Here is a 22,945-nt window from a genome sequence, read left to right as displayed (position 1 = left end):
ACGAGCTCAAAACAAGCGTCCGAACCATCAATAAAGCATTGCATGCCCCCCTCGGAAGTACGCCACGGCCAGGGGCGTAGCCAGGGGGGGGGGGGGGTCCTATGGGGCTTCAGCCCCCCCCCCCCGAAATTTTGTCGTGCTGTCCATGCACCGCCGACGAAAGCAACCCCCGGCGCCGGAAATCATTCTGAATTTTGTCTAGAATGTCTTTTCGACGCTGGAAAAGACATTTAACCGCGAAGATAGCGAACTCGGGCTGGATATCGCGACAACGCCCATGCACCGAGAGTCGCATAACGCCAAGCAGCCCCATCCGACCACAAAGTTTCAAGGAAATTTCGATGGTGAGCGGGCTCGCGGCGGCATCTCGCTGAGGCCGCGGAATCTATGGAGCGCATGGATGTCAATACCGAAAATTTATGGGTATAAATCTCATAAACTGTTGATGTGAAAGGTGCATTGACATTTCCAAAGTTGTGCTTTAGATTTTCAATTGCGGAACTTTGTGTGTTTAATGTTGTTATAAACATTTGACGCCAAAGGTCGATTGACTTTTCTAAAGTCTTACATCGGAACACACAACGAGACAAGTCAAATCAACACACTAGCAGACAAGATCACAAAGCACGCAAGAATTTGTTTACACAATTTTTAACAATGGTCATGCAGTTATTATACATGTATTTTATCCCTCGAAAAATTGTTTAAGAGGAAGCTCTAGCTGGGGCCCAATCCGACGCGGCCTATTCAAATACATGTAAAACGCAGAAACGCTTTTCTGAGATAATCCTGCTAATCGCTTTTAAAGAAATTTGTTGCATTTGAGAGAACGTAAATTAAAGTGTCTGTTTGAAACGGAATTTTGATTTGCGGCCTGAATTTTGTATAGAATATTTTGAAAAATTTGAAATTTCGAAAAAATAGAAGCGCGACGTTTACAAAATAATAGCTATGTACCAAGAACAGATATCTCGGTTCTGTAAACGGCAACTATTAGGAAAGTCAATGCGTACAAATTTGGTGTGTCAATTTGTATGTAGCGTGAATTGGTTACGTTGTGTACAAGGGTTCTGCAAAAGTCGTATTTCCATAATAATAATTTTTTTTTAGATTCATGTTTAACATATCTGTTTTGTCCGCTGTAGATGTACTATTAGATGCAAATCACAGAATTGTGCTATCATTTTTCATTGTTGAGTTACTGAGTTTTAAACTTGATAGTTTCGTTTGCTGAAAATTTGCGATGTTGTCCAATTTTTAACAAAGAATTGACCGCCTAAATGAAAAATTTGAAGCCAAAAGTCACTAGAATTTAGGCGTTTCTTTCAATTCAACAAACATCATCAAATTTGGTGCAGTTGTTGCGAGGAAAAACGAATTAGCCTTATACATGTATTTAAATAGCAGCACCCGAGCTAAAGCTTCCTCTTAAGGAGGAGGCCGAGCTGCAACATGAGCCCCCCCCCCCCCGAACGAAATTTCTGGCTACGCCACTGGCCACGGCCGAGGATGCTCGCCAAGCAAGTAACAAAGTGCGACGTGCGAAGCGGTGGGAACAAGGCGTTCGATCGCTAGTGCTGCTTTCCCTTGCTGAGCGGATGCAGCGTAAAGTCGGAGAGAAACGCCGTTGGCGTGAGTCTGACACTGCTATGCGAGCGTGCGAACTACTGCTAAGCGTTGAAAACGAGCCGAAGAAACCGAACTGCGAAAGCAGCAACGCGACGATGCGGGACGGCAACGTAGAGAGGAGGCCGAAGCCCGCAGACAACGGCTTGCCATGCGTTTACTTCACACTGCGGCTCGTTATGTCTAGCAAGAAGTCTCACCCCTCCGATCGTACAAATTCATTGTCAAGTGTGCAGCAAGTTTTCGCCTTCACGTGTTGTAGGAGTTCTGAGGATTGGGATGTCACTCCCACCGTTCGTAACCAGTTGTCAAGATTGGATTCGGGCATGAATTAGGTGGTAGCTGGCCCATGCCGACGTCCAACTTATCCACGCTGAGGACGTTGTTGAAGGGAAGGAGTGCTTCTCATCGAGAACGAGAAATATGGGTTTATTTACAGTATCTAGATAAGGACGTTGCAGTTCATCCGTCTAACATGACTGCGAGAGAAAGTACACTGAGCCGCCGCACAACAGCGGTTTATAAACACTCTGTCCTCTCTCGATCCCAAGGTGAGGTAAACGTTCGACCAGGCACCGTAGACGAGCCGCCTCTTTGCGCGAGGGCTTACACACACACACTTCCGCACAGGATCACGGTCCCCAACCGAGGTCAGACGGTGTTCGCAGAACTCGGGGCTGACGTCAGGAACGGTGCGTGGGAAGGGGCCTCCGAAGACGTTCCCTTCGGGACCTGCCTTGCTCATGGCAGACTGGGTCGGCGGTGTCGTGTTCAGGCACAAAACCTGCTTCGTCGAACTCATCTCGGCTCCTGCGACGGAAAGTGGCGGACGCGACGTATTGTCCTTGGTACACAGTAGAATTAGTGACGCCGTTTGGCTTTCCAGGAAAAGTCCACGCCGCTGTCGCACCTGGCTGGCAAAACTTGCACCTCAGTGGGCCGTTCTTAACAGAGTGTAACATGCTGCCGCACTTTTGTTTCCAATGGTTCGTGAATAGTTTGCGCGTCATATGTGCCTTCGAGTGTGCAAATTACGCAAAATGATTTTTTTTTGTTTGCTCAGTTGTTCAAGTATTAGAATGACTTTTCGACTTTTGTTGGTGGGGAAAGTTTCATTGGTGTGTATTGTGTCGTCTGCAGCCGTTTCTGCCGCATATCTAAGAAAATAAATAAATAAATAACTGCCAGAGAAGACGTAAGGCTGTGCGGTGAAACCTCGGTTGCAACATTTGTCATTCGCCCAGTGCATGCTAAACGGTGACACAATAAAGCGCCACATCATATTCACAGGCTTCGACAACAAATGCTAATGCTTTTCTGCAAAGTTTGCCTAAAGCAAATATTTATTAGCAAGAATACGCTCGTCAGCTGTACCGAGATGGAAGAGAGCCATAAGCTCGCCGTTGCAAATACTGTAGAATTTTTTTACAATGTGCCTCGTTACGGCTCGCCGCTGTAAAGAACATTCGCGCATTTATAACGGGGCAAAAACAATGTCTATCGCCCGGGCCACGAAGACATTTCGTTCGCTTCAAAAACGCCCAAAGTCCCGTATTTCTAGCGACGAACCTGAACGAACGCCATGGTCGCGCATAGTGTCTTCGGTGTTTCGCTGCTAAGCCCAAAGGCACGGGATCAAATTACGGCTGCGGCGGGCTCATTGTGATGCGAGGGGAAATGCAAGAACACCCATGTACCGTGTCTTAGATGCGCGTCAAACAACCCCTCGTGGTCAGAATTAGTCCGTAGTCCCCTACTACGGCGTGCCTCATAATCATATCGTGGTTTAGGCACGTGAAACCCCATATTGTTTTATTGCCAATAGCAGTTATACGGACACTGCAGGCGCATTTCTGCCTTCACCGTGAGGTTCCGTATGAAGTCCAAGGGCGATTCAAGGGCGATAAAATCGTCGCGCGCCCTGTGCTATATGTGCGAGTGAAAGCTTGCGAGGGTGAGCCGGTGAACGCAGTTCAGTCTCGCCTGCGCGATCGAGGAACGCGGGACGGAAGCGTGGCCTCTCCTGTCGCTCACGAGGGAGGCGGGTAAGGCAACACCACCTAGACAAGAGAAGGCCTGAGCGCTCAGCGAGTGACGTCACGAAGAGAAGGCCGGCGGCGTGCTCGGGGATACTGGTTGAATGAAGGGATTGCGCCCTTATGGGCAACGTTTACCAGAGCGCAGTTATTGTTTTTTTTTTTAGGCATAGTTGAGCAGATGGCCCGCAGAGAACAGAGGGTGTACCAATATTATTTTATTTATGAAAAACTATTTACGCGCTCCATTCACAAAAAAGCCCGTGCATAAAAAAAAAAAAATGAAATGGTTCAGCCTTGGGATTGAGAACGAATTTCGGGTAAATGATGACAGGGAACATGGCTTATATTGAAAAGTCACAGTGCTGACCTCTTCTTCAGAGTAGCTTCTTTGCATTGATTTGTAGTCGGCCTCAATGAGTTTGCCGTTCAGGCGACCACATAAGTTCTTCAACAAAATGTTAGCACTGCACCATAACACATATCTCATGACAACTTCGCTGGTGTGCCCTTCTTCACATTCGGAACACATGTATTTATTCCAGTCTAGATTAGCCTCTAAACGAATAATTTCGCTTTCGAGGCATTATTACATGCAGTACCGCAGTCCACATATTTACAACACCTCGAATGAGTTTTGCAATGAGATTCAAAACATTCGTGCAACTATTTACAAAGAAACAGCTGTCTTATTCCGCAGAATTCCAGCTTTTGTCTTTTTTTGCCTTAGCATTGGCACCCTATATTCCGTCATGTTCTGCTTCCGATGTTCTGCTTGGTCATAGGCCGATTGCATTGCATGTGACATAGGCAATGTCGAGATATAGCGCTGCTCTCGGACTCCTTTCTTTTTCTCGTTTTATTTTCATTTTCAACCTGTTTTATAGGCAACAACAACGACGACGACTCCCAAATGCCAAATGCACATTGCCTCACTGGCATGGGTTCAAATCCCTGTTCGTAGTCGTAGTCACTCAACCAAATGAACGGACAGACGGGAGAGACAGACGGACGGACCAGACAGACAGTGCACGGATGTGATGAACGGACGAGGCAAACCCAATTTCGAGCACTAAACTTCTGTCGCTGTAAAATTCGATCGAAAACGGACTTGCTTTTGAACAAGTATGCGCCGTACAGTTCCTTCCTGTAAGAGGCCAAATCCGGAACAGCAGAGTGATTGGAAAAGTCCGTGCGATAAAAAGACAGACATTTTGTTGCTTGCCAGTCCCTGCTTTTCCAAGTTTGCTGCTGCTTATGCGCTGCGTCTAAAGTTAAACTATCGTTGAGTGCGTACATATGCCACAAAAGGGTTGTTTCAGGGCAACGTTCCTAGGAATGTGTGATGACAGAAGTTCCTTGCTGTTCGCGCTTTAAACGGCTCTTGAGCCATCCCTCGGGATTGGGGAATAAACACAGTCCGCGGATAGCATACGCTGCTACGTACATGTCAGCCATGTTTTGCAGTCGTACGTGGTGCGTGGAGCTTGCAAGCGAAGCGCGAAGTCACGTTCTCCTCTCTTCTCTGGCGCCTATATTTCGTCCTACAGCAGATTGCCATACACGGATATTATAGGCCAATAACTGACATAAGACAAGAAGGGTGCTCAGATCACTGGGCTCCATCCTACTGCTACGGTGTATTTATTTACTGGCACAGTTTAATAAACTGGCTGAAGTAAGTGAAATACTGCGTTTAGAATTTCGATAGCAATGTCTTTTTTTAAATATATGTTGAAATGGAAAAAGTAATACTGCATGAGACGTTTAGCTAGTGCTGTCACTGTCTATGTGTGCATCCCTGAACGTGTCTCGAGAGTTGGTGAAGGGGTTATGTTTTCTAATCACATGGTAAAACAGAATTATTTTATCGCCACACCATTTGCTTTCACGGTTCTTGCACTCGTGACAATGTACTTGCACGAACAAATTTTATGATGCTGCCAAATGTGACAGCGTTAAAAGATAATATATCTCATGTGAGAAAGAGAGAGAGAGAGAGACAGAGAGAGAGAAACAACTTTATTCGGTCCACTATAGACGTAAGCAAGCTCCACGTCACCTGGCTAGGCCCACTCGGGGACCATCAGGTGAAACCTGACGGCCCTCTCGCGAGCCCTCTGGACTGCCAGGATTTGAGAGGTGTGATCCTGGGCTTTAATTAACTTCATCATTTCCTCTTGAGTGAAAGGGGGACCGGCAGAGGCGCAGCCCCACAGGACATGTTCGAAGTCCGCATAATCACCACACAGAGGGCAGTCCGGGCTTGGGAACCGTTCGGGGTACATTGTGTGCAGCGCCGCGGGGCTCGGGTAAGTGCTTGTTTGCAGAAGCCTTAGAGTGACTGCCTGGGCCCTGCACAGCGAGGAGTGCGGCGAAGGTAGGATATATATCCTACTGGGATTCCAATCCCAATTATATGTCTTCTTGACATATAATTATATTTGCAGATTTCGTTGTACGAGTAGAGAGGCTCGGGTCTCCCACGAGAGGACGCGTTGCCCAGCGCACGGTCAGTCAAACCTCGTGCAGCCGAGTGCGCCTCCTCGTTGGGGTTGATCGAGGCACCCTCAATGGTTCCAAGGTGCGCAGGGAACCAGGCCAAAGAGTGATGTTTCATGTCTTTGGCACTTTGGATGATACGTAGGGCCTGGGGAGCCACCATTCCCATCTGAAAGGCCCTGACAGCGGCCTTGGAATCAGAATAAATCGTGTCGTGTACACTGTCCGTTAATGCAAGAGCAATAGCAACCTGCTCTGCAACACTGGAATTAGAAGTGCGGACGGTAGCGCAGCTAAGGATTTTAGAATCACCGTCGATGACCACTGAGGAGAAGGCCTCTTCTTGAACATACGAAGCAGCGTCTACGAAGCATGTTCGGTCCTTGTTCAAGCGGGCACTGGCGAGCAGAGCTTTACCCCTGGCTCGTCTTCGTCCTTCGTTGTAGGTGGGATGCATATTTCGTGGCAACCGGTGTATGTAAATCTTGGACCTTACGTCGCTAGGCAGCTTCACAGCGTCGAGACTGACGACCGTGGGGTTACGTCCCAGCTTGCCAAGTATGGCTCGGCCCGCTGGCGTACCGGAAAGTCTGACAAACTGGGAAAATTCTTGGGCTTCAATGATTTCTTCGAACGTGTTGTGAATTCCCAAATTGAGGAGGTCTTTTGTGTGCGTTCGGATGGGAAGGCCGAGGGCAAGCTTGAAGACTCTTCTGATTAGGGCATTGATCTTGTTGCGCTCCGATACGAGCCAGTTGTGCATAGCCCCTGAATAAGCGAGGTGGCATAACACGAAGGCGTGGATAATCCGGATCAGATTGTCTTCCTTGATTCCGCGGTACCTGTTGGCGATTCTTCGGATCAGGCCGAGGGCGCTTTCGGTCTTGGAGCAAATGCGTTTGAGGGCGGCTCCATTGGCCCCGTTCGACTCGATGAACATTCCTAGGACCCTGATAGTGTCTACCCGCGGTACTGGGGAGCCCTTACCGGTGAGTAACGTAATGCGGCTCTCTGTTGCTGGCTTCCAGGACCGGTGTGAACCGCCTCTGGGCCTCTTCTTCTAGAGCAAGAGCTTGGATTTAGCGGGCGAGCACCTTAGCCCGGTGGGGATAAGATACCGCTCTGTCACATCGATGGCCTCTTTCAAAGCACCCTCGACCTGCCCTTCACATCCACTGGAGCACCAGATGGTGATGTCATCCGCGTAGATCGTGTGGTTAATGTTCGGGATTTTGTTCAAGGCCCTCGACAGGTTGATCAGGGAGATGTTGAACAGCGTCGGAGAGATCACTGCCCCCTGAGGCGTTCCCTTTGGCCCAAGCTGGATTTCGTGGGTCAAAAACTCGTCAATCTTGAGTCTAGTGGACCTTGAGGAAAGGAAGGAGCGCACGAAATTGTACGCCCGTTTGCCAACGTTACACTCTGTCAGGCTCTTGAGAATAAAGGCGTGCGATATGTTGTCAAAAGCCTTTTCCAGATCCAAGCCGAGAATTGCCTTAGTGTCGGCGGAGGTAGAGTCAATGATCTGGTGCTTGATCAGTCTCATGGCGTCCTGAGTCGAAAGCCCCGACCGAAAGCCAATCATGTTGTGTGTATAGCATTCGTTAGACTCGAGATGGTCAGTGAGGCGGTTAAGCATGGCGTGCTCGGCCATCTTTCCAACACACGACGTCAGGGAGATGGGCCTGAGATTGTCGATGCTCGGCGCCTTACCTGGCTTCGGTATGAGTACTGTGTGGGCTGCTTTCCAGCTCTTGGGAATGAGGCCGCTGCACCAGATATCATTCATCTTGTGCGTAAGGAACTCGATTGAGGCGTCGTCGAGATGCTTGAGCATTTTGTTGGTGATCCCGTCGGGCCCAGGGGCAGATCTGCCGTTGAGGGATGCGAGAACTCGCTTGACCTCAGCCACGGTAAAATCCTCGTCCATAGATGGTACGTCACGCCCTTCGTACTCGGGAAACTGGGGGGGCACCGGATCGTCAGTGGCCTCCAGGTACTTGTCTATGAGGTGCTCCGTGACTGCCTCATCTGGAGTCGAGTCGGTCGCCAAATGGACAGCTTTCGCCAAAGCTCTCTTCTGGTTGGACTTGGTGTTGCCATCGTGCAGTAGGTGCCTAAGGAGACCCCAGCTTTTACCGTTCTTGAGCTGGCCCTCCACCGAGTCGCACAGTTCGTCCCATTGCTGCTTGCATAGCACCTTGCAATGAGCCTCTATCATCTTGTTTATATCGGAAATTTTCTTGCGTAGTCTTCTGTTATGGCGCTGAGTCTTCCATCTCGCGAGCAGTGCCTGCTTGGCTTCCAATAGATGCGCCAGCCTACTGTCCATCCTGTCCACCTCCAGATCGGTTGTCACCTCCTTGGTGGCTCTAGCCGCATCCTTCTTTATCTCGTCGCACCAAGAGTCTAAGTCCATATCATCGTTAAGGACGCGCTCGGAGCGGTTGGCTCGGAACAAGTCCCAGTCAGTGAACCTAAAGGTCCTCGTTTTGTTACGGGCAGCCTTTATCACCGCTTCGATGATGCAATGATCGCTACCGAGGTCCATGGCTGTGTTGGTCCACTTGACGTTTTCCAGGTTCTTGACAAAGGTAAGATCCGGAGTCGTATCTCGGCACACCGAGTTCCCTCTCCTGGTTGGAAAGTCTTTATTGGTTATCAGCGTAAGATCTTCCTCCGTTGCCGCGTCCCATATGTCTCTACCCTTCTTGGTATTGGTACAATAGCCCCACGCCTGATGCTGAGCATTAAAATCCCCCATGACGACTAGAGGCTGACAGCCGGCCAAATGCACGGCCTTCTTGAGAATACCACCAGGCCTGGCTCTGTGAACGCTGGGTCTGCAGTAAACATTCAGTATGAAGATACTGTTTCTTCTTAAGCGCTGCGTAGGGCGGTCGACAAGGAGTTCGGCCATGACGTACTCGATCCCATTGTCCGCGGGACCAAGGTCTCGCTGAAGGCACGTGAACTTTTTACAGACCAGGATAGCGACCCCCCCTTCCTCCTTCAGTGGAAGCCACCGTAAGGAAACCGGGGAGCTTGATAGGTGATGATGTGAGCGTTTCTTGCAAGGCGATTACTTGGGGTTTCTCTTTTACGCTTTTTAGGTATTGTCGCAGGGTCGCCCGTTTGCTGACGAACCCTGCGCAATTCCACTGCCACATTGTTATGACGTTAGTTCTGTTATCCATGTTTGGGCTTGGGAATGGATTGCGAAAGTGCCGCATTCATAATGGCACCCTCCGTGGGTGAGGCAATGACGCTGTGCAACTTTGGGACTTGTGCTGTAGATGTGCTTGGCAAAGATGCGTGGCTGGTCCCCTCCAGCCTAAGTATTCTAGCGCTGAGGGCGACCAGGCCCAGCTGAGGGTGCGCGATCATTTCTTGTACGTGAGAGAGACCTGTCTGTATGTTGGAGATGGCGTTCTTGAGATCGGACAGGAGTTCTACCATTTCGTCTCCCCTTGAGTCATCCAGGGCACGCCGCTTCACTGCAACCGTCTTGGGAGGGGCATCCACTGTGTCCATGGCCGAAGAGCGTGCGGCGGGCTGAGAAGCTGGCTGTGTGAGCGCCAATCTTCGTATTTCCGCCATCTCGGCGGCTAGCCGACTGATTTCCTGCTTGAACAGAGCGTTTTCCTTCCTGAGACTATCATTGGCACGCCTAAGTTCTTCGAGCTCATTCGTGAGACGCAGGTCGTGCGAGTCTTGAGAGTTGAACGCCTGCGTTTGGTTGCCACGGGCCCTATCGGCCCACGTTAGAGAGGACTTGCCTTTACCGCCGTTGGGGGTCTTCGGACGAGAGCTGTTGGATGAGTCGCTCTCAGTACGGGACTTGGAGCAGCTTCTGGAGCTGGAGCGCGCTGGAGAAGGCGATGTGAGTCGCGATCTCGAGGTAGAGCGACTTCTGGAGCCCCGTCGGCTTGTAGAGCGGCTTCTCGAGCGCAAGCGTCTTCTGCCCTTAAGGTTGGTGCTGGATGAGGCTTGCGGATCGGAGGATCGAACGATCGACGGCGTGGGGAGCTGCTCTTGCTGCCTGGCACGCTCGAAGCGTCGTCGGCGAACAATGTATGGCGTCTTGAATCTATGCGCACACTCTTTGCCGGCTGTAAGGTGCGGACCGCCGCATATCTTGCATTTTGGTGTGCATTGATGCTGCTGATCTGGATTTGGCAGGCTGCATCCCCGACAGATGACGTCGCTCGGTGTTGGACATACATCGGCGCGATGCCCGAGTCTTCCGCAGACGTGGCATACGTCCACTTGCTTTCGATATAGGGAACATTTCATCAGGAGCGTTCCGTACCTGACAAAATTCGGTACCCGCTGCCCGTCAAAGGCGATGATGATGGTCCCAGTCTGAGCGATTCTCTTGGCTGCTAGTGCAAGAGGATTGTTCTGGTTAACAATCTTGCCATCCACCGTCGCTGGGTCGTCTTGTAACGGTATGCCACGAATGACCCCCTTGCACGTGGAGTGCGGGGCTGTCTCGTACGCGCAGAGTTCGTAGGTCTTGCCTGTGATTCGGATTTGCTTGATGCGGGCATATCGATCGGCATTCTCTCGTCTGGGAGTGCTGGCCACCATGATGTTTTGCTGTAAGTTCGGGCACAGAGTGTCTTGCGTGAGCTCGTGCTGGCTGATGCCGGAGGCTGCAAGTATAGCGTCAGCCACCGTGGCCGCTCCAATTTTGGAAATATTCAGCCCACCTCTTGGTCTAATAACGATCTTCGTATCTTCTTTGGGAAGAACAGGCATTCGGCTTGCCCTAATAATCTTGGTCTTTAGCGCTGCGCCGCTAGACTTGTAGCTGTGGGGAGCCAAAGGCGTCGCCATGGCGTTCGGGTTAGCTTCCCGCGATTTGGCGCCAGCTCTTCTAACACCTGCTGTTTGCCATCCCTGCTCTTGAGTGACTTCCTCCGGGAGAATATTTTCTCCCTCTACTTGATATTCCATGATGGTAGCGGACGAGTGGCACTGAGCCGCCCCGGAGGCCAAGGCGTGGTCTCCGAAGTGCTCGTTTGACGCCGCCAACGGATGCACAGGAATGTCCGTAAAATGGTGAAAAGTCACTCACTGTGGCAAAAAGGGTATCCACGTGGTCCTTACAACTTTACGGAAAAGATATGCACAAATAAACATTGGCTCGCGACGATGAAATACAAGAAAAGCTGGGGAAATGCGGGAACCGAGGAACGCGTCTAGACTCGCCTTCTTCTTCTTCCTCCCATCAGAAAGAGAGAGAGATAATTTATTTGAAAGAAGGCAGAGAGTCTGCCTGAGCTAACGCGCTCTAGCCTGCTACTCTGCACAGAGGGAGGGGGAACAGGGACATAAAGGTGTGATGAGGGATGATGATGACATAGAAAGGGGGATGCAGAACCGTGAAAGCAAGTTCAACATTCTGATAATAAACATTCAGGAATCTCATCTATGAAGCCACTATCGGGTTCCGTATCTAGTCTGTAGTGACCAATTCAATTGAACCTAAACATAAAGGCGCTATAAGACGAAGATGATGTGCGGGCGTCTTCTGCGTGAGCAGCACAAGCTCTCGAGAATCATCAGAAGAAGCGTTCTACCCGGTGTCGACGGCAGCAGCAGAGTTAAGGAACCGGCAAGCAAGCAAGCAGGCAAGCAAGGTGGCTGCTCGTTCTCCTGCCGGGTGACGTGGCGGCTGTGCTTGCTCTGCGCTTAAGAATCGCGTTCCTCGGTTCTGGCTTCTCCCGACATTATTCTTTTGCAGGAAACTTGGCTCTTCAATGGCCAAGATATTCATATAAAAAATTATCGTTTATTTCGATTGGACCGTCCATCGAGAGGCGGAGGACTTGTTTTCTTGATAGCAACTAAAATATGCCACAAAGTAAAAATTTCCTACCAGCATATGTCTACGGAGTGTGAGATACTAGCAATAGACGTAACTATTCCTGGTTGATCCCCATTTTCCTTTGTTAATACATATTTTCCCACAGGCGTGCATGATACTCGTTTCCTCGATACCGTTGTCAACTCTTGTAGGAAAGAAATTGTGATAGCCGGAGACTTTAATTCGCATCACGTGTCTTGGGGTTTCAAAACGGACTCATGTAGAAAGCAATTATCCGACTGGGCAATCAATCAAAATTTTTGTTGCTTAAACACGAAGTCAGCTACCTTTATTCAGGGTGTTTCTAAATCGGCATTGGATCTAACATTTGCCAGTTCAGGAATTTCCGTAACTTCCTAGTCTACTGTCGACTCAGCTTCAAATAGTGACCATCTACCGATTAGGTTTGACATTGTCTGCCATATTATTCCCCTGGAGTATCCGACGCGTACTTTTGTCAGTTACCAGAAATTTCAGAGTATCTTGAAAACGGCCCTCAACTCAACGGCCCTCAAACGGTCGCGACGGAGATCCAGCGACCCAACTCCAGGACTACCGAGGCCCTCCACGCCCCAAGCTGGACGAAGACTTCGCCGTTGCTGAGGTCAGACAGGCCATCTTTGTGCTCGACCGCAAGTCTGTGCCGGGTCCGGACGGAGTCACCAACAGAAAGTTGAGAAACCACGACGACACGTCGATCGTCTTTCTGACCTACAAGATCAACGAGTCCTGGAAGAGCGGCGTTGTTCCTGCAGAATGGACTATCGCCTGCCCGGTGCTCATTCCCAAGACCGGCAAGGCGCCGAACATCGAGAACCTCAGGCCGGTTTCTCTAACCTCCTGCGTCGGCAAGGTCATGGAGCGCGTCGTCCTCAACGGGCTCAGCGGGTACCTCGAAGACAATGAGGTTTACACGTACAACATTATTGGCTTCCGCGACGGACTCACGACGCAGGATTCCATGAAACTAATCAAGCATCAGATTGTGGATGGCCGTTCCAGAGACGTCAAGGCTCTGCTCGTTCTGGACCTCGAGAAGGCTTACGACAACGTGCTCCACACCTTCATCCTAAAGACCATTTCAGACCTGGGTCTCGGTTCCAGATTCCACAGCTACGTCTGCTCTTTTCTAACGGGCAGGAAGGCCAAGCTTCGCATTGGGGACTTCCGCTCTGATGATGTGCCCCTGGGAGCGCGGGGCACCCCTCAGGTCGCCGTCATCTCCCCCACACTGTTGAACATCTGTATGATGGGTATTTCCAAGAGGCTGGCACTCGTCGAGGACGTAAAGCACACCATCTACGCCGACATCACCTTATGGTTCTCCGGCGGCTGCGAGGGCAGAGTCGAAGAAGCCATGCAGGAGGCGATCGACGTGATCGAGGAGTATATCTCCGCCCCACCGGACTTCGATGCTCCCCCGCCAATCGGAGCTTGTGCTTTACAGAAATAAGAAGGGAGGCAGACCCTAAGATTGGAAGCCAGACTCCGAAAGCCGCATCAGTCTTCCCACTTGTGACGGGGGGGGGGGGTGTGATTCCAGGGTCGACGTTATTGGGGTCCTGGGCATGCCACAATGCCACTTCACGTACACGATTTCTATGCACAACTGGCTCAGAGCGGAGCGAGACAAGCTCAACGCTCTCATCAGCAAAGTAGTCAAGAGGACTTTCGGGACCCATACCGAGGATCTCCTCAAGCTGGGAGTACATAACACCGACGAGGAGATTGCCGAAGCCCAAGAACGTGCGCAGCTCACTCGCCTGAACCCCACTGCGGCAGGTAAACGCATCCTGGAAGAGCTGGGCTACCACCCTGCGGGAATCCCGATGGTGCATTCGAGACAATTTCGAAGTGGCCTCTGCGCCCCGAAACGTCCATCCCGTCCACAACGAGGGCAGACGCAAGGCCAGAGCAGCCACCGTCCTCAAACCGATCAAGCAAGGAGACATTAGAGCAAGCTTTCTGTGACGCCGCGGAGTACAGCGATGGGAAGACGTTTGCCGTCGTTGTGGTAGACTCCAGCGGCAAGATTTCCAATAGCGCCTCCATTCGCACATCAGACTCTGGAGTCGCCGAGCAAGCCACGATCGCCCTCGCCCTGCTAGACGGTCATGGGTCCGAGATCTATAGCGATTCGAAAACAGCAGTTAGGGCTTTTCAAAAGGGTTGCATCGCCAAGCGAAATGCTCGTCTTCTTAGCAGCTCGAGTCCATGTGCTCTCACGCATCATTCAATCCACTGGTTTTCTGCTCACGTAGGATCGGTCGAGGGTGCTCTCCCGAACCTGAATGAGTCTGCTCACGAGGCTGCGCGCGACCTCACCGACCGCGCTTCCTCTGTAAGGAGCGCCGACTCCCCTCCTCCTTACGGCCACAGGGACGCTCGCACTACTCACAACGGTACTCACAACGAGGTTATTAAATTCTTCTAAATGTCTAGACCGGTCTTTCCACCCCCGCACACCAACTTGAATAGGGCGCAAGCCGTTTCGCTTAGACTTGTACAGACCAGCACATGTCCGTGTCTGTCCCGGCTTACCCCGACGTGTATCGCGACGACGCCAGCCCGTCCTGCGGGCAGACGTCCACTCTAGCACACATGCTCTGGAAGTGCGGGTCGACATACCCCAAGTTCATCAAGGAGGAGTGGGACTCGCTTCTGCGTAGCCCCGCTCTAGAAAAGCAAATCCTGGCCGTCTGGCGTGCCCAAGACCGGGCCGGTGGGCTAGACCTGCCGGTCCGGACGTGGGACTAGCCGGTGCGTGACGAGTTGGCGTCCTCGCCGGACTTGCAATAAAGTTTCTTTACTCACTCACTCACTCACTCACTCACTCACTCACTCACTCACTCACTCACTCACTCACTCACTCACTCACTCACTCACTCACTCACTCACTCACTCACTCACTCACTGAACTCTCTTGTGATTATAACAGACAGACAGTAAAATAAAAAAAGACGATAATTTATACGATTTAGGTTATTGTAATCAATATATTGCACACATACAATGCATACAAAACAAAACGTACCTTTTGGAGTGTGTCACTAGGCCACATTTCCATCTACAACTGCTGTATCACTGTTTCAAGGCCTCTTGAGTTAATGTTGCACATCATGATTGCGTCAGAACTGTTACGAGCCTTGAGAAACAATAAATATTGACTGGGACAAATCACTGTTTGGCTTTGAAAACTGGTGTCTTTTGACATGGGCCCCTGCTTGGTGCTAAAGGTTAACGTGTTTAACAAGACAAGTGCCTCTCTCGTTCTTCTTAGTTTTATGACTCTGTATGTAAACAGCTGTAATCGTACAATTCCTAGCAATTTCTAATTTAGACCAACTAAGACAGACAGCGGTATTGAATGCATCATTAGGGTTACCTTGTTATAGAGGTGTACTAGCCTGTTTAAAATTAACGCGAAGCTTTCTTTCATTCTTCCCCCCAGTTTCCGTGGATGATTGTCTGGCCAAAAATAAACTGGGCCAATCCAAGAGGCAGCGTAGTTAAATATAGTACTTATGGACCGATCCTAATACCAGTGCACAATGTGCATCCTTGCAGAGGTTTGTAAAACACATTGTTACACTTTTACCCTAACGGCAGTTCGTCAATGCTCCCACATGCTTCATAGCATTTACCGTTAGAGCTAACAAATAAGCGCTCTCAACAACACATCTCAGCAGGTCAGTAAAACCTCGTTGAAGCGTACTCGCTTAAACAGTAGTCTCGTTTTAAAAGTAGTAAAGTGAAATCGCCGACTCGTGCACGTTACAGAAAAAAGTTACTGGCCACGATTACAACTTAAAAATCAATCAACTAGAACCATGTCAATTCGGATTTCACGGGACCGAAAAAAAAAATGCCGGACTTAGCCGAACGTCGAATTATCGAGGGAACTTAGAGAATAGCAAAGAAATGCTTCCTGCATCAATACGATATTAGTTACCGAATGAATCAGCAAATCTTGTTTCTGGGTATATTGCGCAAAAACAGTGTGAAAACTGCAGTTCTCGTCATCTCGTGACTGATTAGAGGTCGCAAGGGAAAAGGCAGCGCGGCTTCTTTCGCATTTCGGCCGCTGCGCAAGACCCTCGTCTTCATCCGAGACATGCTTTTCGCTACCACGCGCACACCCAGATTGTTTTAGCCCGCGAGCTGGTCAGCAACGAACAACTGTCTGTCACGATGTAGCCAGCAGATTTGATGCCAGCATGCAGGCTGCGCTATCCCTTACGCATTGCACTGAGTCGAAACAAAACTACTGTTAAGTGCAACCCGAGCAACCGCAGCGGACCAAACCGTTGTCGCTTTCAACGTAATCTAGGACAGGTGGTCACCATGCAATTACAAAGGCATGCCGGCAACATACACCGAGTCAAAACGAAACTAGTACTGCTTGGCGCGTCCACCGCAGACAAAACCGTAGTCACTATCGACGCCGCAATTTCAATTGCTGAGTACGCAGTTCTGTAGGTGCACGGCCAACGTGCACTAAGCTAAAACGAAACTGCTATTAGGCCCAAACGCAGTGGACACGATCGCGGTCCCTACTGATGCGATCACGGAACACGCAGCGGCCAACACCGGCATACATGCTGTGAAGACAAACACGATGCGCTCGGGCATTCCTGTCGTTTTCCGCTGGTGGCTGGCGATGCAGACTCCGCTGCTTCGTTTAGGTTGGACATTAGCGCTGCTTTTGCTTTTTTACATTGCACGTTTGAGGCACTGCACGTTGGCTGTGCTGTGAGCGCTTTCCGAATTAACCGGTGTGCGGCCAAGTAACGTCCAAATGAACGAGATGTTGGTGCCATAAAATAAGGCATACGCCTGTCGGGACAAGAAAGCTAGACGGAATTATCAGATTTTATGAATTAACAGAGGTCAATTTAACGAGGAGTTGCGTGTGAACGAGACATGCAAACTTTCCGCGCAACTGGCTGCTTGGGGCACCTTGCATATGTTCGCAGGCATCTTTCACACTTGGAAAAACTTGTGCAGCACGTATTGAACAACAGAAAGTGTATCGGGAGTATTTAGCGTTGCTCTACAATTTTCTCATTGACAATTTCATCCAATTATAACAGTTAAGAAGTTGGTGAAATAATTAATACTAGTGTGATTAGGCAGAATACAAAAGTAATTAGAGTATCTCCAAGCAACAGCAAAGAACATTACCTTGGTTCTGTCCAGCTATGTGGCATTTGCATATATTTAAATCTTGGTGCATGATACACAGACAGGCGCCCACTACTCAGCTGTGCTGCTGCGCTATTTAGAATCGTTATCGAGGAGAAAGTGAGCAGCGCGTTTACATTCGAAATCGAGATAATATAGAAACGCGATACATGCAAAAGTCCACTGCGAGAGCCATCATCCCCGCGGTTTGTTAACGCGATATCTTAATTACGCAGGTCGTTGAGATAGTTTGCGAGGCATGGAGGCGGACAATGTCTCTGACGCCGTCTGCACATGCGCACGTGTTTTCAGAAGCGTCCACAGCTGCACACAGCCCTCTGCTTCTGCAAACCTAGCTTTGCCAGGTCTGCCAAGCAGCTGGTCACGTAAGGCAATAACGCATGAATAGCTGGCTCCATACTCTCCATCAAAAGCTACTCAAGTACGACACACAATGTGGCAGCCAGAAAAGAGACCTGGGACTTTTGAAAGTACAGTGCCGTGGAAATTTTGAAGGCAAATAGAATTGCGAAATGTACGTGAGGGTACACCTTGCGTCATTCGAGGCAATCGATTGTTCAGTACTAATTACCGGCATTGCTGTGGGCCGCCAAATTTTTTTCTTGAGAGGACAAAACTGAAATTATTAACAGCACATCGCCTAAGCTGCATCATTAGTTTCTATCATAAAATCGACATTCTAGAAAAAAAGCAATGCACTAAACCATGGAAATTAATACTACAAAAAAGCAAACGCGCTTTCACAGTTACGAGAAAAAAGTGCACTTCTTCACTGGGTTCATCGGTGAACCGGGGCTGCACCGGAACGCGCCAGTGAATCTCTGCATCTGTCGTAGGGGCACATTGCAGGTCTCGCCGGTGCTGTTCGTGGCACAGGTCATGAGGCAGTAAGTCAGGAAGAAGACCTGGTCATTGGTGTAGTCGGCGAGCCATTGCAGTCGGTGTTGGACGTGCCTGCGGTCTTTGATGCTAGCCCGGCGGTGCGCAATGAACGATGTGGTCAGTGCCGGTGCCAGGGGGAACAAGGGCGCGAAACGAACCTCCCGCTGGTCGCGGCTACCAGCTGGCAGCGTCTTCGCATCAGAGGTTGTGCCACTGCCTCCAGACTTGCGGTCAGATAACAAGTCGCAGCCGACTCGTTGTGTATAAGCTGGGGAGTGCCACCAAAGCTCTCGCTTGCCTTCTCCCGTGAAGAGGACGCCGCGCTTGTCGAATGAGCGCACGATGCACTCTGCGATGAGCGTGCCGAAGCTGCCATAGATCATGGCTGTTGTGCCACTCAGGTAGAGTGTGGGAGGCTCCATGGCACCCAGAGATATGTAGGCGATGTTGTAGTAGTAGTCGTATCGACTTGGCGAGCCGTCCCCGAGCCTCCTGGAGTAAACACTGATGAAGTTGTCGTGGACGATGAGGAGCCGGTAGGCTTCCGCGACTTTGATGTAGTTTTCCAAGAACGAGGCGGCGTTACTTGGAAAGTCTCGGTATAACCGAGCCAGATCGACGTCAGAGAAGAAGTTCTCCTCTGGCATCGTGTCCAGAGTCATCGCGTCGATTTTGACGGTCGCCTTACTCTTGATGGTGGCGTCGATCCACTCGGCGTCTTCGAGCTGCTGCTTGATCGTCGTCTGAATGCTCTGGTGGAAACGTGCGAGTTGGCCACGCATACTGCTGCTGTAGCGCCTATAAATGTGGCTGGCCGCAATCAGCAAACCGAAGTTGCCGGCGGTGTACTTGACGCAGGTCAGCTTCCATATACGCCTGCCAACTTTAGGGTCGGACCTGTAACGCAGCTCTGGTTTTCCTGCGGCCAACCAAAGGGACGTTCGGAGGAACACCAACGATAAACCTTCCATGAGCGTCTGCCTCTTTTTCTTGTAGTTCTCAAGCAGGGTGTACACGCTCTGCAGTATTGCTTCATCTTCCAGAGCAACTGGGCTGTCCGGTGTCCACGTGAACTGGGGACTGTACAGCTTGTTCAGGCTGCTGAGCCAGTCGTACCCCCGTTTGGGCATCAGCTGCTCAATCTCCATCATAATCTGCGTGTCAGTCGTGGCACCCGGTGGAAGTTTGAGCGCGGCATTTATGATGTCCTCCACGGTGCTCTTCAGTTCCTGGATGCTCGAGTCGGACGGCGGCTCGACCCCGAGTTCACCGCAGTGCCGTCTGACGACTTCGGCAAACGTAACTGGTGTCCACGTGGGATCCGAAAATCTGCGGCTCAGTATGCCACGCGTAATGTATAGCGTCTGCGGCCTCCGCTTGTATGCAGGCAAGGCCTCCAGTTGAAAGAGGAAGTTGATGTTCCAGGTGATAGTAAGGTTCAGCAACGGGAGCAGCGGGTCGATGGCCGATTGTTTTTTTTCCGGCCACAAGAAACCTAGGCCCTGCTTGAAGTTCATGTAGAGTTCTTCGTCGGTCGGCGTCAAATTGCGTAGCTGGATGCACTTGAACTTGTAGAAGTCGTTGCAGGGGTCGACGCTAGTGTCCATGGCCTCCTTGAGCTTAGTGGCATGCCTAAGGCAATGGGAAGTGTTGCAGAACACTATGGTGGCATGTGGCTTGGACCATATCATGATCATCAGCAGGGCTCCACTGGTGAGGAACCGCACTATTGCATTGGTGACCATCTTCTTGGCATTTGAATGTTGGTGACGGGTCGTCATGTGGCTAGTCTAAAGAAAGAATGAAATAAAGAAATAGAGGTGACCTTGTTTTATAGGCTGGTCGCCGCATAGGTACACAGAAACAAACTATCTTATAAGGCTACGTAAGAATTCAGTGCAAACTCCGCACACATAACTGGAGTGTAGCTGCCTTCCACGCTCCGAAAAGTATATACGAGGTGTGACACAAAAGAAACGAGACTAAGTGTGTAGCTTGAAAAAAGAGTGGAGTTGGCAACAACTGTTTTGCTGACATCGTCCCACACACCTGCCCTATTCATGCGGCCAGCTTCGGCGGAACCGATCACGCCAGTTGGGAGTGCTGCGTCATTGAGTGAACATGTGCAACTGCATTCTGCTGGAAAAATGTCTGATGTAAAAACCAAACCGTGAAAACCGAACTTTGTCTCGTGCACATGTGTTTGAATGGTGTAAGCGGTTTTCAGGGGGAAGGGACAGTGTGGAAGATGATGAACGTGCTGGGCGCCCAAGGTCAGCGATTACAGGCCAAAACATTGCCAAAGTTCGTGATGTGATCCGTGGTGACCGAAGATTAAGTTTTCGTGCAGTGGCGGGGTTGGTTAACTTGGATAGGGAAGCTGTTCAACGCATTTTAACGGGCAAATTACACATGCGGAAGATTCGTGCGAAGGTTGTTCCAAAAGTTCTGTTCGATGACCAAAAACAGTGCCGTAAGGACTTGTGTGTGGACATGTTAGAACACATTGCAAACGAGCCAGATTTGTTGGAATCTGTTGCAACATATGATGAGACATGGATTTTTACCTATGACCCAGAAAGTAAGCACCAGTCAATGCAGTCCAAGTCCCCAGAATCCCCAAGACCCAAAAAAACCACGCATGTCAAAATCAAAATTCAAGGCAATGTTCATTGTTTTCTTCGACATTATAGGAATCGTGATGATTGAGTGGAATTCCAGTGGTCAGACTGTTAATCAACACTAGTACATCGAAGTACTAAAAAGACTTAGTGAAAACATTTGAAAAAAAAAACGGCCGTGGCTTAGCTTTGTTAAGCCTGGTGATCGCGAAGCAATAGTGTCCGTAGCGCCCCTGGTGAGAGGAGCGGGAGTTAGGCCGCCGTTGGTGGCTACCGCCTCGCCCCGTGTCTGCGTGAGATGGGGCCCCGTTTTTACAAAGCTAGTGTGGCGTCACACCGACCGTAGCGCCCCTGGTGAGAGGAGTGGGAGTTAGGCCGCCGTTGGTGGCTACCGCCTCGCCTCGCGACGGCGTGAGATGGGGCCCCGTTTTTACATAGCTGGTGTGACGTCACTCTAGGTCACGTGGTGTGACGTCACGCAGCGAGGTCACGCTAAAGGTCAATGGTGCCTACCACCGCCTCGCCACGGAACGGGCTGAAGGGCGACCTAAAGTAGTATTGCTTCGCAATAAAAAATCGGCCGTGGCTTTGCTTGGTTAAGCCTGGTGATTGCGAAACAATAGTAGCGCCCCTGGTGAGAGGAGCGGGAGTTAGGCCGCCGTTGATGGCTACCGCCTCGCCTCGCGACGGCGTGAGATGGGGCCCCGTTTTTACATAGCTGGTGTGACGTCACTCTAGGTCACGTGGTGTGACGTCACGCAGCGAGGTCACGCTAAAGGTCAATGGTGCCTACCACCGCCTCGCCACGGAACGGACTGAAGTGCGACCTAAAGTAGTATTGCTTCGCAATAAAAAAGGTCACATTTGTGGAGTGATGGATGGCTGTTGCACCGGGAGAATGCACCCGCTCACACGGCCCTATCTGTCAAGCATTTTCTGACCAGCAAAAAAATTAGTGTGATGGGGAATCCTGCTTATTCGCCTGATTTGGCTCCATGCGACTTTTTTTTAATTTCCTAAAGTTAAATCTTCCTTAAAGGGAATCCATTTTACCTCAGTTGAAGAGGTTCAGGCAAGAAAGGAGAATCTCCTGAAGGGCCTTCCAAGTACCTTATTTCAGAACTGTTACCAGCAATGGAAGCACCGAATGCAGAAGTGTGTGAATGCTGAAGGGGACTACTTTGAAGGTGATAATGTCTCAGAGAACTGATTCTGTGAGTACAATAATTTATTGCACCAGTCTCGTTTTCTTTTTTCGCACCTCGTATAGTGCCCGACTGAGGCAAACTCAGCGCTTGACCTCTGACACTCATGCTAGCTGGAGTCTGCTGGAGTAGCTCAAAAGTGTAGCTATTGTTCTGCTAATGCTAGGCTTATTGGAAAATGAACGTTCTTATGTATCTAACTGAAGTATTCCCTTTGCCTGAATACTTATACTGCTATCTCCAAAAAAATTGGAATTTCATCTTAAAACCAGTGACATGAAGGTTTATCTATGTCAACATACGGGAAAATTAGCCGCCTTAAGGGGCCTCTCACCAGGCCCCATAGCAAATTTTGGTTATACGCTAGAATTTATACAGTCATTTTACTTGACAGTGCGTAGCGTTCTAGAATTAGTTTGCAGCATCTTTGGCAATGGCAGTGAAGTTATTAGTCCTGTATTTGATCCCTCAACAAATTCTATAAGAAGGATGCCAACACCGGCATACATGCTGTGAAGACAAACACGATGCGCTCGGGCATTCCTGTCGTTTTCCGCTGGTGGCTGGCGATGCAGACTCCGCTGCTTCGTTTAGGTTGGACATTAGCGCTGCTTTTGCTTTTTTACATTGCACGTTTGAGGCACTGCACGTTGGCTGTGCTGTGAGCGCTTTCCGAATTAACCGGTGTGCGGCCAAGTAACGTCCAAATGAACGAGATGTTGGTGCCATAAAATAAGGCATACGCCTGTCGGGACAAGAAAGCTAGACGGAATTATCAGATTTTATGAATTAACAGAGGTCAATTTAACGAGGAGTTGCGTGTGAACGAGACATGCAAACTTTCCGCGCAACTGGCTGCTTGGGGCACCTTGCATATGTTCGCAGGCATCTTTCACACTTGGAAAAACTTGTGCAGCACGTATTGAACAACAGAAAGTGTATCGGGAGTATTTAGCGTTGCTCTACAATTTTCTCATTGACAATTTCATCCAA

The 22,945-nt window shown here is 50.0% G+C and overlaps 1 protein-coding gene across 1 annotated transcript; it reads right to left on the bottom strand.

Annotated features, from left to right (window-relative positions):
• Positions 1 to 17,990: 17,990 nt before the first annotated feature.
• On the bottom strand, positions 17,991 to 19,907 carry LOC126520722 (neprilysin-1-like). Its single transcript, XM_050169505.2, has one exon. It carries the CDS (start codon positions 19,905 to 19,907, stop codon positions 17,991 to 17,993), a length of 1,917 nt encoding a protein of 638 aa, XP_050025462.2.
• Between the last annotated feature and the right edge of the window lie 3,038 nt (positions 19,908 to 22,945).

Source organism: Dermacentor andersoni, chromosome 3, assembly GCF_023375885.2.
Source record: "Dermacentor andersoni chromosome 3, qqDerAnde1_hic_scaffold, whole genome shotgun sequence".
NCBI classification, from domain to species: domain Eukaryota; kingdom Metazoa; phylum Arthropoda; class Arachnida; order Ixodida; family Ixodidae; genus Dermacentor; species Dermacentor andersoni.
This window is presented reverse-complemented; position numbering and strand designations above follow the sequence as displayed.

Coding starts and splice junctions, on each gene's coding strand:
- LOC126520722 (XM_050169505.2), bottom strand. CDS start 19,907: ATGACGACCCGTCACCAACATTCAAATGCCAAGAAGATGGTCACCAAT.